This window comes from Struthio camelus, chromosome 6 (genome assembly GCF_040807025.1).
Source record: "Struthio camelus isolate bStrCam1 chromosome 6, bStrCam1.hap1, whole genome shotgun sequence".
NCBI classification, from domain to species: Eukaryota; Metazoa; Chordata; class Aves; order Struthioniformes; family Struthionidae; genus Struthio; species Struthio camelus.
In genome coordinates, this window is record NC_090947.1 from 10,672,657 (window position 1) to 10,686,565 (window position 13,909).

The window sequence follows — 13,909 nt, forward strand, 5'->3', positions numbered from 1 at the left end:
ACAATACTCTGAGTGTATACAGTGTGTGTGCATGTACGTGTATGTATGCATGTGTATATATACACACACATACACAAACACAGAAAGAAAGGTGTATAGATTTGTCCAGAAAAGTTCTACAGGATTATTCGATTTCATTACAGACCAGAGCATAGAAACTTCTTGGGATCTTTTCTAACACTGGCCGCTCTAAAAAACAATAATGTTGACAGGTATAACCCACATATCTACAACAGGTCTTCTGCTACTGTGAATTTAATCTTCAATTTATTTTTTCAATCTATATTTCATTTTTCTAAGAAGTAAATGCTGCTTTGGTAAGATTCTGTACTGTCATGACAAAAGAACTGTGAGCATATTGGGCAAAGCCTTGAAACTGAATTAAAGCTGATAATTAGTAAGTAATAAAGATACCAACAAGTTTTAAGCAGCAAATGACTGTGTGTTCTGACTTATTTTCTTCACTGCTTCAACAAGCATCTTGAGCAATAAACTAAAATGAAGAGATTTAATTTCTCTGCCTGCCTTCACTGTGACATTTTAAGCCACCAAAGTCACAGCTGGCACTGAAAGAACAGTGGCGTCAGCAGAGACCTCCATCCTTGCAGGGCATAAATTGCATTGCGACACCCTGCCAACACTGCCTCGGAAGGGCCTGTGATCTGTGGTGTCTGGTGTATGATGCTTCCGACGGTTTTTTTCCGAATGTGTCACATTCTCTGTGGTCCTTGTAGGTGTGGACTGCTCTTGATTTTTCATAGCTCCTTTGTTTTTAGGTCTGAAGCTGTTATGCTGCTGTCTTCTGTGTTCAGACCTGGAACCACTCTTTACATTACTTTGATCTGCCTCATTACTGGCACCTTGTGACTTAAGAGATCCATTGAGCCGGGTGTTTTGATGCTGTGGGTTGAATCTTCGTCTCTGGCTAGAAGGCCCATTCTACCCAGAAAGAAATTGGTAACTGTTAGGTTATCTGAATCCTTCCAACAGAATAAGAAATATAGCAGATCAGAATTAATAAAAACCGCAGAATAAAATTCTCAGTGTAACTACAGAGGGAACAGACTACACAGTTTTTTTTGACTGGTGCTGGAGTTCTCTATTTACACTTAGAATAATTGAACTATCAGTACATTGCCGTATCTGAGTAGCTTGGAAATATATGTGCACGTTCACCACTGATGCCAAATTAATATCCGCCATGATACAAGAAAAAAGAGAAAAAGGAATGAAATACTAGGTATCTCAAGAGCAGCAGTTAAGAAGCAGAGAAGAACTTGATCCAGACAGACTTTTTTTCCTAAATCAAGAAAATACCTCATATGTTAAAGTGGCATATAAAAACTACAGTAAGATTGTAGGAAGAGGGTAGGACAGAAATTCACATGGAAATACGAGTCAAACTAAGAGTTCATATGGTGGGAGAGATGTCCATTGTGTTATCTTGCTTAGAGAAAGCTTTGATCAATAGTGGGAAGTGGCTGTATTACTTTATTTTCATGACTTGCAATGACAGCTGATTCCATACACACATTGCCATCCTGTAACACTCCTGTGTCTCCCCTTCAGGCACTTATTTGAGCGCAAAATCCATACTGGGACAAAATTCCGACCACTTTCAGTGGCAGCTTTGCCTGAGTAAGCACTACAAGCACAAGGACATTCTAAGGTGTTCTTCAAATGAAACAGATAATAACATAGCACAATACTATAAGCTGTATTATACACTTTCTGAAATAATATGTTTTTAAACCTAGCAGGATTTGCCTTTCAAAGGCTATCTAACAATCATGTTTTGGAACATCAGCTGATCACTTGTCAAGGATCAGGAATAAATGTCTGTCCATCACAGCATGCAGGACAATTAGGTATTATGGAGGGCTTTTTTTGTCAGTCTATTAATTGATGCTGGTCACTTTTGGAGACCAGACAGTGCTCTTTCCTGATACAGCATTTCTGATATTCCTATCTTGTATGTTCACATTGTCATGAAAATGAAGATGGAAGAGATACATTTGCATATTTTTCCATATTTAGGAAATTATGAATTAAATATATGACCTGCAAACCAATAATTGATTTGGTATTAATCACTTTCAATACTGCATACTTTCTGAAAATTTTGAAATCTTTTAGTTCAGTTGATAACTGGTTTCTTACCTGCTTATTTGTTGGGATTCCTTGGGGAGAGGATTCTATAGGATTGGAAGAAAGATGACTTTGCACTTTAGCGCTGGCTGTTTTATTATCAGAGTTCTTGGCATTACTAGAGGATTTTCGGGTGTGTGTATTTTGCTTGCCAGTTGTTGCTTGTGAAGTCATTGAAGACAGCACTGAACTACATGGTGTTCTTGAGGAATAATTGTTCTTTGGGTGAGAAACTGCAAAAAAAAGTGTTTGGTATTATCAGTTAAAAGACCAATAGCCAAACATAAGGCCTTATTCTTATCCTGTTTAGAATGAGTTTTGGTAGCATTACTCTTGCCTCGCTTTAGATTATGAAGTAAGTTATATAACTAGGGTCAGAAATAGGCCATAGTGTTTTAACTTTTGTGAAATCGCTCATCATGAAGCATTTCTGGAGATAAAAGAACCAACGTGGTGGAACTGCACTAAAACTGGAATGGGTCTTGCAGAAGGTTAGCGCATTCATGATTTGTGTAGACTCGTGCTTGTAAAATGTTGCACTGTTTTGTCCATTTGTCCTGTAAATGGGAGGAGCTGTCTTCTTCAATACAGCTGCCTGAAGGCCGACTAGGAGTAGAAAAACAGCCTAGGGACACTAGGGGACAGTTAGGGAACCTTGCTGGAAGGCAGTCCAGGTTGTGACAATGAGGGCTTAGGAGACAGTCTGCAAGTTACTTTAGTACTGCTTAAGAATAAATAATCTGTTGTGCAAAGGACAGCATTATTTCAAAGCCTATGATGCCAACAGCTAAAAGGGACCTGCGCCTGTCTCACCGGGCATTTTCAGCTCGAGTGTAATTTGCAGCAGTACTCTTCAGACAGCTTCACTGCCAGCGAAGAGTATGAAAGCGTCACTGACTGCCAGCCCAAGCCTTTGGTCATCCAAGAAAACTTTCCAAATACAGACCTTTTATTCCTGGCACCTATTGCTTTTGCCTGTGGCTTTTTAACCAGTTGAGCTGAACAAAGTTCTGTCAGGACTGCCCCTCATACTGCTGTCCTGTTGTAATGCTCCAAAAGGGAGTCCTTAGGCAACAAAGGAAGAAACCCGGGAAGGAAGATGAGTGGGATGCCTAGTAACTCTCTCTGCTGCTGAAAGTCAGAGGAAGTTGTGCATGCACTTGCCTACATGGACTGAATTTGACCTCAAATCATTCTTTGATTATGGAAAACTGAGGAGGCTGCAGTTTATGGTCTACAACGGAGGTAACAGCCATGAAAGCTTCCTTAGGAAAAAAAAAAAAAAGCATAGAATCTGTTGCTCATTCTTCTACAAGGGGATGGCTAATAAAGGTTCTTCTGTAGCATGGATATCTATCAAAATGGGACTGATGGGAATGTACCATTCCACCTCATGCAGGCCATGGCACAGCCAGCTCCATCATGAATCATGACTGCTCATTTTAATGTCTTAATGTTAGGCCTGCTCCCTACCTCTTAATACTTCTAGACCAGCTGATTTCTTAACGACTTCCACGTCTGGATGTGAAGTACACCAAACAAACCCTTGATTCCTATCCACTACATTTCCACAAGCCCCTTCAAGGTGTCTGCTTCTCTGTGGTGACCCCTGAGAAGCCTCAGAAAGGACTCTGAGGCTGTTGAAGTAAAGCTCTGGATCTTAATTTGCTGTTCTGATTCTTCTGATTACAGAATTGCCCTGTTCTCCTCTTGCACAGGTAACACAAACTAGAACTTCACTTCAGTGAGAGGAAGAACATTCTCAGTGACACACCTGTTGTCTTATCTAATATTACATATTCCCCGAAGAGGAACTTCCATTTTTCCACTTTTAGGATAGAAAAAGATGATGTAGATTATAGGAACTGAGCCTCATCTGCTGCTTTTTTTCTGAGGCTTTTAATGGCTTACGCTAACATCAGATACTTCTCCCACTAGGTGTCCTCTTAACAAAAATAATGTAACCATCCCTAATAGTGAATTGCACAGAGCTGCACAATGGACTGAGTTTTCTGTTTGAAGGTGGAAAGGGTGATGTGAGTTTGGCTGTCGCTGTATTCTATTGCTCTCTTTTCCTTAAACCAGGCCACCTCACATGGAAGCCCATATAAACATCCAGCTGCTTCTCATAAAAACATATTATTGACAGGAAAGATGTATAAGGTACAACCCATCATCAGGCATTTTGGATATATATCAGTCCAATTACTTCTGTTTCTCCCTGTCTTCCACTGACAGTCTATGCTGCCTAACATCCTCTCGTGCTAGATCACGCCTTCCTCTGCAGAAGCTTTGTGGTTTTGGTTATTGCATTTGTTAAAGCTCTCAGCAATGGCTGTGCTTAGCTACAGATCTGGTATAAGGGGCAATTGTCTGAGGGGCAATTGGAACTCCTAGCAGGGTATAAACCTCACTGTGAGATGCTCCAAATAAAAACACCTTTTGCCATGAAGAGCTCCCACAAAGGACATGCCAACTGTGCATGACTTGCTCATCTAAGGTCACTGAGCACAGATTAGAACTAAGTTCTCTGAACTCCCAGTGCACCACCAGGCAACTGGAAGATGGCTTTGATTCCCGGCTAATAGCTTGTTCTTTTGACTTCACTGACTTGATTTCAACAGGTCTACACTTATGTACATGCCTGAATGCTTTGCTGAAAAGAGGTATAAATTATTAACCTAAAGAATTCACTGCAGCTGGAAGTTATTCAGGAAAGTAGTTCGGTAAGTTAAAAAAAAAAAAAAAAGTAGTCCATGTTTGTATCAATAGCAGCTGTGGTTATATTCTTCAGGATAACCTTAACAGAATTTTCAATCTCTTAAGCTTCAGGGTATCAGATAGTTCACAGTGATTTCATAGTCCCTTTCAGATGCATTACTAGGAAGTTTATGCCTTCTTCCTTTGAAATATCCTGGGTTGACTGCAACAAGGGACAGGATCCTGGATTAGATGGATCTTCAAAGCTTTCTGCAATAGCAATTCTTATGTTCTAATGAATTAAACTGGTTATGCCTCAAAGGAGCCAGTTCTTCAGCCATGCAATCACAAGATTGTTTTTGGCAGACTGTGTGATATTTTTTCTTGCTATTTGTAACAACTCCTTGGAAACGTTAAATTTTTTTCTTCCTGAAATTATTTTCTTTTCACCAAGACACACTAGTTCACTATTGTGTTAATGGTTTTTGTCTTGAGTGCTGGTGTTGATGGGATATCATGGGGAGGGGAGACATTCAGGGCAAAGCCTTAAAGCATTTACTTTTAGGTGGAGGGGGAAGCATGACAAAGATGGGAGCTCACATTTTGCATCAGGAAAATGATACTTGAAGCAGAAAAAGAACGTGAATTTCCGAGCAGAAGGGCAGACAGTTTGGAAACAGGAACATTTAGAATTACCATTAGCTCCTTCAAAACCCAGTGAACCTTGATATAAACCTGGGGACTTGCTTCCTAGCAGAGGTCTGAATTGGTCTCACGACATCATGCTCACACAGAGAACTTCCAATTTACTAGTTACTCATAAATAACTTCCAAATTGGAGAGTTTCCCAGAGGTGACTTTTATTTCCACTTGGAAATCCTGTCTAGATGGAAAACTTCAACTGACCTGAGTAATACCTTTAAATTGCAGACAAAGGGGGCACTGTGCACATGCAGATGGACTGTGCAGCATATGTGCAGTGAGTCTAATATATTTTGCATACAGTAAAGTTAACTTGCTCATGAGTAGCAGGTCAGCGGCATCCAGACACACCATGCATGTCAGATGTGGTGCATACATACACAGGCACTACACATGTCCTTACTTCTGCCTGGGATTTTCTATACAAGTAGTGGGAACACTATGCTCCTGTAACTTCAGTCTGAGAAATCACCAGCACTTACTCTCTCCACACAGCTGGACTTGGGTCTTTAGCTGCTCTGTATCACTGGAAAATCGGGCAGACCTGCCCAGCTCTTCATCATATTTCCGTTCACTTACAAAGTGCTGCAAAAATATAGACAAATTAACAATGATTTTGCATTCTAGGCTGTCCCTAAAGATTATACGCATGGTGTAGAAACCAACCTATTAATACATATATTAAGCTCACTTTAAGGCTCAGCAAGCTGTGACACTGCCCTGTATGCAGGATCTCTGTGAAGAACAAAGTATTTTCCCATCCTTACCAAACGATATGTCTAACAGCCCAATCAAGCCCACGCTCAGGAAGTGTGTCATTCCACTGGCATGCATGTGTTTGATCACTGAACCTGAAGCTATCAGATTTACTTGGTAACTCAGTCTGAGGAATGACACACAAATAGCAGAACTCTCCTCTGCTCCACCTGTGAAAGGAAAGCTTACACAGGTCTATGATAGTGTCTGTCCACTGCTCAGAGGTGCTGTAACGGTTTAAGATAAAGTATGCCTTCCTCATGGAAAACTAGTTGCGCTCTGGCCCACAGTAGGAAGGAACAGCCTGGGCATGTAAATGGGACAGCCCTTTCTTGGCATCTGTGCAAAACAGCTAAGATACCCAAGCAGAAGTGAATGCCTGACCTTAATTTCGGCCCTGAGTTCAGACAGCTGTGCCTCAGTCATCTGACTGGCTAGGTCCGTCAGTCTCTTCAGCTCCTCAGCTTTCTTCTGCCGAGCAGTCAGGATTTCCACTGCCAAATACCAATAGTCAATAATTAATACTAGGAAGGTAAATGCTCTGTAATTCATGACTCTCTGGGCATTAACACTGTACATTACACATGAGGCAAACACACACCCCACACTCCCCACTTCAGCTGAATGGAACACGATGCTGCTTGCACAGACTAAGTCAATTGGTGAATTTAACTGAACTGCCTAGTGTTGAAAAAGATCTAGAAATGGGATGCCAAATCCCATTTTGGAAGGATTGGAACCAATCCTTCAGTATTTAGACAGCCGAGGCAGAGGATGCTGTTTTGAATTTTCCAGTGCTTTATTTTTAAGCACAAAATCAAGGAGCCTTCCACTGAGACATGGAAAGAAGCAGTACTTCGAACCAGCAGCCCTGTTTTTGAAGATATGCTGTATTTTATTTAGACAGGAGTACTTTTCTCCCTCTGAAAAAAATCTGTTCATATATAGTTCATGCTTAAATCCCCAGCAGTTTTGCTTTCAAGCACAGAACATACACATTTACCGTTTCTAGGGCAAAGTAGTCTTACAAAGGCCAACAGTCTTTTTGAAATAAATATGAACTACATACTACTGCACATCTCGTGTATTTAGTATATATAAGGAGGTGGTGAACATTTATATTCTACTTCTAGGAAAAGATTAACCATAAACCACAAAATAACAGTCCACTAATATTCAGGATAATGTGATACTACAATTTTGATGGAATATTAAATATATGCATACACTGTTACCTACATGGTAACTCCATGCAAAGGCAACATCTGATTTGTTGGCTGGTGGGATCACCACTTTAGGCAAAGAGGAAAAACAGTATCTAAATGTAAAATAATAGCAATTATTAGTCTTTTTTCTAGAGCTTAGGCCTACACTCAGGGTAAGTTGGTGGCAGTTGTTGTAAAACATTACAGGGCCACAGATTCCTTTACAGCAGTTGAGATTCTGGCTTCTTTGCCTTCCTTTGCCACAAATTTCCCGAGTAGTCCTGGCGAGTCACTTAACCAGTTCATACTTTGTCATGCCATTTTTTTAGGTGAAGATTAATGGTATTTCACCATTAGAGTTTGTTGGTCCTTTTGGAAGTACAGCATGATCCAGCAGGCACATGGGAGACAGAGCTGTGGCGATACTGCTTTGTGGCAGCAAACACATCAAGCAATATAGGAGTATGTGTCACACAGAGCAGGGTTAACGGGGAGGAGGGCAAGTTTCTTTAGCCCTGTTGTCAAATCTGCACCTGCCATGTTATTTATGCCACAGAACAGGTTTTTATCTAGCTCTCCAGCCGATCTTCTCATTTCATCTTTGACGAATATGGTCTACAAGTCTGAGGAACTTTATCAGATTAAATGAACAATTCGCTAGCTGGGTTTTTTTTGTTGTTGTTGTTCAATAGTTCTACTTTACTGCATATTCTAGGTGATGCTAATATTTTCTCTCCAAGGTTAGCACCGCCTTTTCTGAAGTGACTGCCCAAACCATACAATCTCATCTCATACTGACATTTATCTCAGCATGAGATGCCAGACAAATACACATTTGTACAACAAACTAAAGTGATTATATTTGGAAATTGTCCCAGTATTGACAGTAAGAGTAAGATTACCCACTGTAAAATAGTCCTCCAGTGCAGCAAAAAGATGTGAAAATAAATAATAATGTAAATCTTGGTTAGCATATTATAGTCCTACAAAAACTTTCTGCCTAAATTTCTAAAGGCGCTTTACAGGCTTACAACAGCCCTGAGAGACAGCAGAAACTACACTGTAAAAATAGGTACAAAGGCCATCTAATGTCACATGCGCAGTCATTAAAGCGGGGAACAAGAACACACCAGTTGTGAATACAGCAGTTCGCGTGCCAGTAGACAGGAGTCAGCTTTACTTTCCACAAAAATGACTACTGGCCCCAGCCAAGACTAATTAAGAGGCCCTGTGATAGCATCAGCCCCAGCCTGCAGATTTCCAAAATGCAGTTTTGTTTACACAGTTTGGGCTTGGATCCAGGTGTGCTGACATCAATGGGAATTTTACCATTGTTTTCCTTGGGAGTGAGTACATGCCCTGTAGCTGATCATAGGAGTCTCTGCAGGTACCAAAAAGCTGCTGACATATTTCTATCCACAACTCCTCCCCAGAAAAACCCAGAATTCCAAATTCATCCCAATTTCATCTTAGTATTAGAAAAGTTACCTTACGAAATTCCAAACATAAGCTAATGCCAACCTTTGCTAGAAAAACCTAGACTTTTTAATCTCTACACGTACGCAACTGCAAGTGACCTAGCTGGCAACAGAGGATATAAATTTTGTTAAATTTAACTGAAACTAAGTGAGAGTTTGAAATACAAATGAAGCACTCAGGAACGTCACATATATTTGTGACCCGCCTTGGAAGGACCTTAAATTCACAAATTAAAGAAAGGATTATATACAGACATAGCAGTGATATTGATGGATTACAATCCATCAGGCAAAACATCACTCTAACAATACTTGCATAATTCTTCAGTTTCTTACTTTAGCGCGCTCTCTGCTGAAACACATTCCCTTGACTACTAGGCCGTGAATACCACATGATGCACATTCCTTAAAGCTAGAAACTATTCAGAAACTATCCCAGAACATCAAAGACTATGTATACAATGAAAGATGTTGGGAATGCTGCTAGCTGAATTGATGTACCATGTAATTTTTCTGCCGAACAAAACGAACGTTCCCCCAACTACTCCAAAAGTTCCCTGGTATGTTTTTTTTACTTACTGGCTTCTTCTTTAACTTTATCAAGTTCTGCCATTAATGACACTTCTCTGTCTATGATGCTAAAAGAGGAAAAAAAAAAAAAGAAAAAACAATTTAATTCAAGCCAGAACTGAAACACCCATCCAAATCAAATGGTATAATTACACAAAGACTTCACAGCTTACTTATGGACAATTTTGGAATTAAGATTAAAAAAACGGAAGAAGATGAAGTAACTGAGAGGCAAACTGACTACAAAAATAAATGCTAATCAGTGTATGCTCACGTAAACAAACATCTCATTGGCCTGCCCACCCATCCACACAGATGTAGAGGTTGCTCTGATTTACCTCTTCAGCACTGCATAGGCACAACAGTTCTCAAATGACTAAACATTCTCTTTTTTAATTAAGCCAGATACATCGCTTCTGCTAACCAGGTCAATATGGCTTAGCTATCAGTGCAGCATGCTACAGAAAAGAACAACAGCTGTGCAGAAAGAGCTCCTTCTCTTCTTTAAACAGAGAGAGATGATCTTACGGAATACGTCCGAGTAATCAATAAACCGGTTTGTGAATAACCCTGAATATACCTCTCTAAAGGAGGTCAGCTTCCTCACGCACCATTTTCTCAAGGCTTGGGAATGTCTAGTTCCCCTTTTACCTGGCCTTCCTTAAATCTCTTGTGCACCCCTCCCTATACAGATCTCTGCTGTACAATCTCTACCAGAGCTTTTAAGCTGTCAAAGTGCAAACTGATCAGGTGGGTCTACTGAGAGCATGCAGTGGGTCTGGTAAATCATTCACTTCATCAACACAGCAACATTGTTCTGTGAAATAACACTGAAGCGTGCTCTCCAATGGATAGTGCTCTGCTACGCCACTCCAGTTTCCACTCACTGAATTAGTCATGTTCATGTTTAATAAACACTATCAATGTATCGCAGTTTGCAGAAGTGAGTAAACTTAAGCAGTAGAGGAAATTGAGAAAAGTAAGTCAAACACAAGAAGTAAATTCAGGCATGCCTTCAAACGAAGAGTGGAGAGCTCAGCTCTTTCAGTAAAATCATCCTTAAATGCAAGCTTTTGTATCCAGTGAGACACTAGGGCTTCAAGGCCAAAAAATGGCTGCATGAAACTTAGCTTGCCTTCTGAGACAAATCTGCCTGGCAGGTCCAGAATACAAAATACTGAACTCTGATATGTGTGAGGCAAGCAGAGCCAGCTCAAGATTTCTCAGCAGCTTAGGTCACATTCAATTTTGCTATTCCACAGATCCTTTCAGTAGCAAATCTCCACGTGGAGATGACAGCCTCTGTAGAGTTGCCTTCCCGTATTTTCTGATACGGGCAGGTGTCAAGGCTTCCAACTATAGTAGAGAAGGGAATAGGGAAGAGACGGGCCAGGAGGAAGAGTCAGAGAAGAGCCGTTCTCCTCATGGCGCTGCCCCAAAATCACCTCCCCTAGAGACACTGCCCGGCACACCTCACTCCTTCCTCACCCCTTCTCAGCAGCAAAAAGGGAACAAGAACGTGCAAACAAAAGGTGCGCAGCAACTACTCTGGCTAGAACAGCCACTGGCATCTCCTCAGGCTTACATACTTGTACATGACGACAAGGCGGCTCTGGTCCTCGTTGTCTTTTCAGGACTGGAACGTTAACAGTAAAATAGCAACGTGCTGCTCTCAGCATCCCCTGTGCAGGCCATTCCCATTTGGCACAGTAAGGTTCACAATAGAAGCTGCTCAGATCAATAATTCCTAAGCAGAATTGCCTTTTTTCCCTCTCTTCATACGTGAAATAGCTTCCATGAGAAGGAAGACACATTATAGAACTTAAGAACAAAACATTTTTCTAGAATACCCTTTGCAAGAAAGGAAAGATCGCTGTGGGTTCAGTAGGAACTAGTCAAAGACAGAAAACTCAGAGAGGAGACGGAAGGGCTGTTAAGTGTGGCAGGGCAAGGTTAGGCAGCAGGCAGCGCGGCAGCACTTGGCAGTTACACAGCCAACTCGGCCAGAAATTTACCAGAAGGAATGTGCTCAAGTGCCCTGCAGTCTTCCCCAGCTCTTCCCATAAATTAACCCAGCTCATGCAGGGTGTTTGCAACAGAAGTCCTGCAGAAACCTACCCTCCCTTTTTACTGATCAGTCATGCCACCTTTAGAGGAGGAGAGGCTGTTATCTTCACACTGGCTCCTGAAAGCCAGCAGTGGGACAGAAGCAGGTCGGCTTGTGGCAAAGGATGCAGCAAGGTGACAAAAACTGCAGCATAACACATTTTGCTGTTTCACACAAACAAACAAGAATAACAATACCTTTTTGGTCTGCCAGATCAATTTGGTAAAACCCACAGATGAGGGGAAAAATCAAACAGCAGGGACTCTTACGGTGGAGCAGATCAGTTTAAAAGGCACACTTTTATAATGAAAGGACACACTTGTTCCAGTTGGCTCTCGATATTCTCCAGGCGTAAGCATTAAGCTTGGACTCCAAAGAGGCAGTTGATGATTTCAGCTTGCTAATCTGAATAGCAATAGCTTTTCAGAATCCATCTATTTTCAATTAATCATCTGTAACTACATGCTATACTAAACTCCCTTGGCTGAATGCTCCAGGTGACAGAACTGACTCTTACAAGTTTTGATCTGCTTCTACCCTCCCCAGGAGGGATTTATACGGTCTTTGGTGCTTCCTGTAACTTCTAAAAGCCTGCATATTTTTGCTTTTCTATCTCTGCTACAAAAGCATGTCCCCAGTGTATTTCACAGGTTATATAAACATAAATTTTTGATTGGAAAAAAATATTCAAGCAACGAGCTCACAACAGCAGCGCTCATCAGAACTGCGTTTTGGCCCAGTTTATTTCATGACTGTCCTCTCCTCACTCCAGCAGATCTTCACTAAACTATTTGGCCACCTGCATTTTATTTTGATGCCAAACAAAAACATTTTTATTACCAGAATGAGATCATAGCTGTCCTATATTTCTCATATTTTATAATCAGACCTCATCAGATACTTGACAAGTTTTCCACTTCTAATGTGTTTGTGCGGGCTTTAATGAACATTTCAAGAAAGTGTCCAATTGTAGCAGTAGTACAGGTCAGAACTGTGATGACTTTCATGGACAGCAACAGTCTCAATATTTCTGTTGTACTTATAAATTGTTATCAAAAAAAATAAAGAAAAAAACCCAAAAAGTGTTTGGTGCCTTTATATCAGAATAGTCAATATCAGAATAGTTAATGTGACAGACTAAGTTACTTTAATGGACAGATCTTCACGGGGCTGCCTTTCCCTGAAGGCAAGGCAGCTGTACTAACCTGTAGCAGATGAAGAGATGCGCTGTCTCTCTCCAAAAGGAAGGGACCATACTAATTCTCATCTGGAGAGTGTAAAGCTGGTATTCTCAGTTTGGAAATCGTGAACTACCATATGTCATGGATTAACGGAGGAAACTAATCTTTCTTTGGGAACGTCTTAGGCCAACCATTACTAGGAAACGTTGCATTTCTTCCTACTTTGCACAAAGGTCAATTACTAAGGAAACAGTAGAAATCCATCTGATTCCTCTTCTAGCAGCGTGGAAGCACTTCACTGCAAAACCAACAGTCTTCTCCTCCATCAAGAGGATTTGGCAAAGAAAAAACGAAAAAGACAGGGAGAGAGAGCTGGAAACCTGAACTGTAAAAACAGATGAATGGCAAATGAATACAGAAGGAAAACTAACGCATAAAGGGAGAAAGAACAAGAACACTATGGGAGAACCAATGAAACCTTGTCTCTCGTTCCTGCTTGGACCCCACACCATTTTACACGGATCTCAGAGAATCACAGTTGATTGCCTTTACTTAAGCTGAACAGTTTCTCACCCAATGGGAAATTTCACTGGTTTTATTGTATCTTCTAGACAATGCCCTGCTCAGAACGAGCAGGATGATCAGGATCAGACTGAAGTGCTGGCATTAATGGGAACTGCTCAAAGCATGGCACATCATTGCCTCCTGGGAATGTATTTTCTGTCAGTGTTTCTTAGTCTCTATCTCACATTCAAATGGTATACTAAGCTGGTATACTCCACTGCACAGTGTGCTGCTGCTAGCGTGCTGTGGAGAACTGGATGCTGGGTGCTAAAACAGCTTTATGCACATTCGCATATCACTAGATTTAGTCTCTAGCAGAGCAAGGAGCAGAATACATTTCAGATCTAAATATACCTCCAGGAAAATGTCTTGCCTTCCTCTCTAGTTATGCTGCTTCATTTTGGTCTTCTGTAAGCGTTAGGAATTTGGGTCAAAATAATAAGCATACTTCTTTAGCTAAGGTTCTGGAGAGGTCATATCCTTGCCAAATTTTTCTGA

General features: G+C 40.9%; 1 protein-coding gene across 14 annotated transcripts in view; it reads right to left on the minus strand.

The window, feature by feature from the left end:
* Nucleotides 1-248: 248 nt before the first annotated feature.
* The window catches only part of SPATS2L (spermatogenesis associated serine rich 2 like), a 137,964-nt gene continuing 124,303 nt past the window's right edge, over nt 249-13,909 (minus strand). For all 14 annotated transcript variants that reach the window (XM_068948201.1, XM_068948204.1, XM_068948207.1 and 11 more), the window contains 5 exons: nt 9,569-9,627; nt 6,691-6,800; nt 6,033-6,135; nt 2,161-2,381; nt 249-939 (listed from right to left, as the gene is read on the minus strand). In XM_068948201.1, coding sequence (XP_068804302.1) covers nt 541-939; nt 2,161-2,381; nt 6,033-6,135; nt 6,691-6,800; nt 9,569-9,627 — 892 coding nt within the window. In that variant the 3' untranslated portion in view covers nt 249-540. The remainder of the gene's footprint in view (nt 940-2,160; nt 2,382-6,032; nt 6,136-6,690; nt 6,801-9,568; nt 9,628-13,909) is intronic.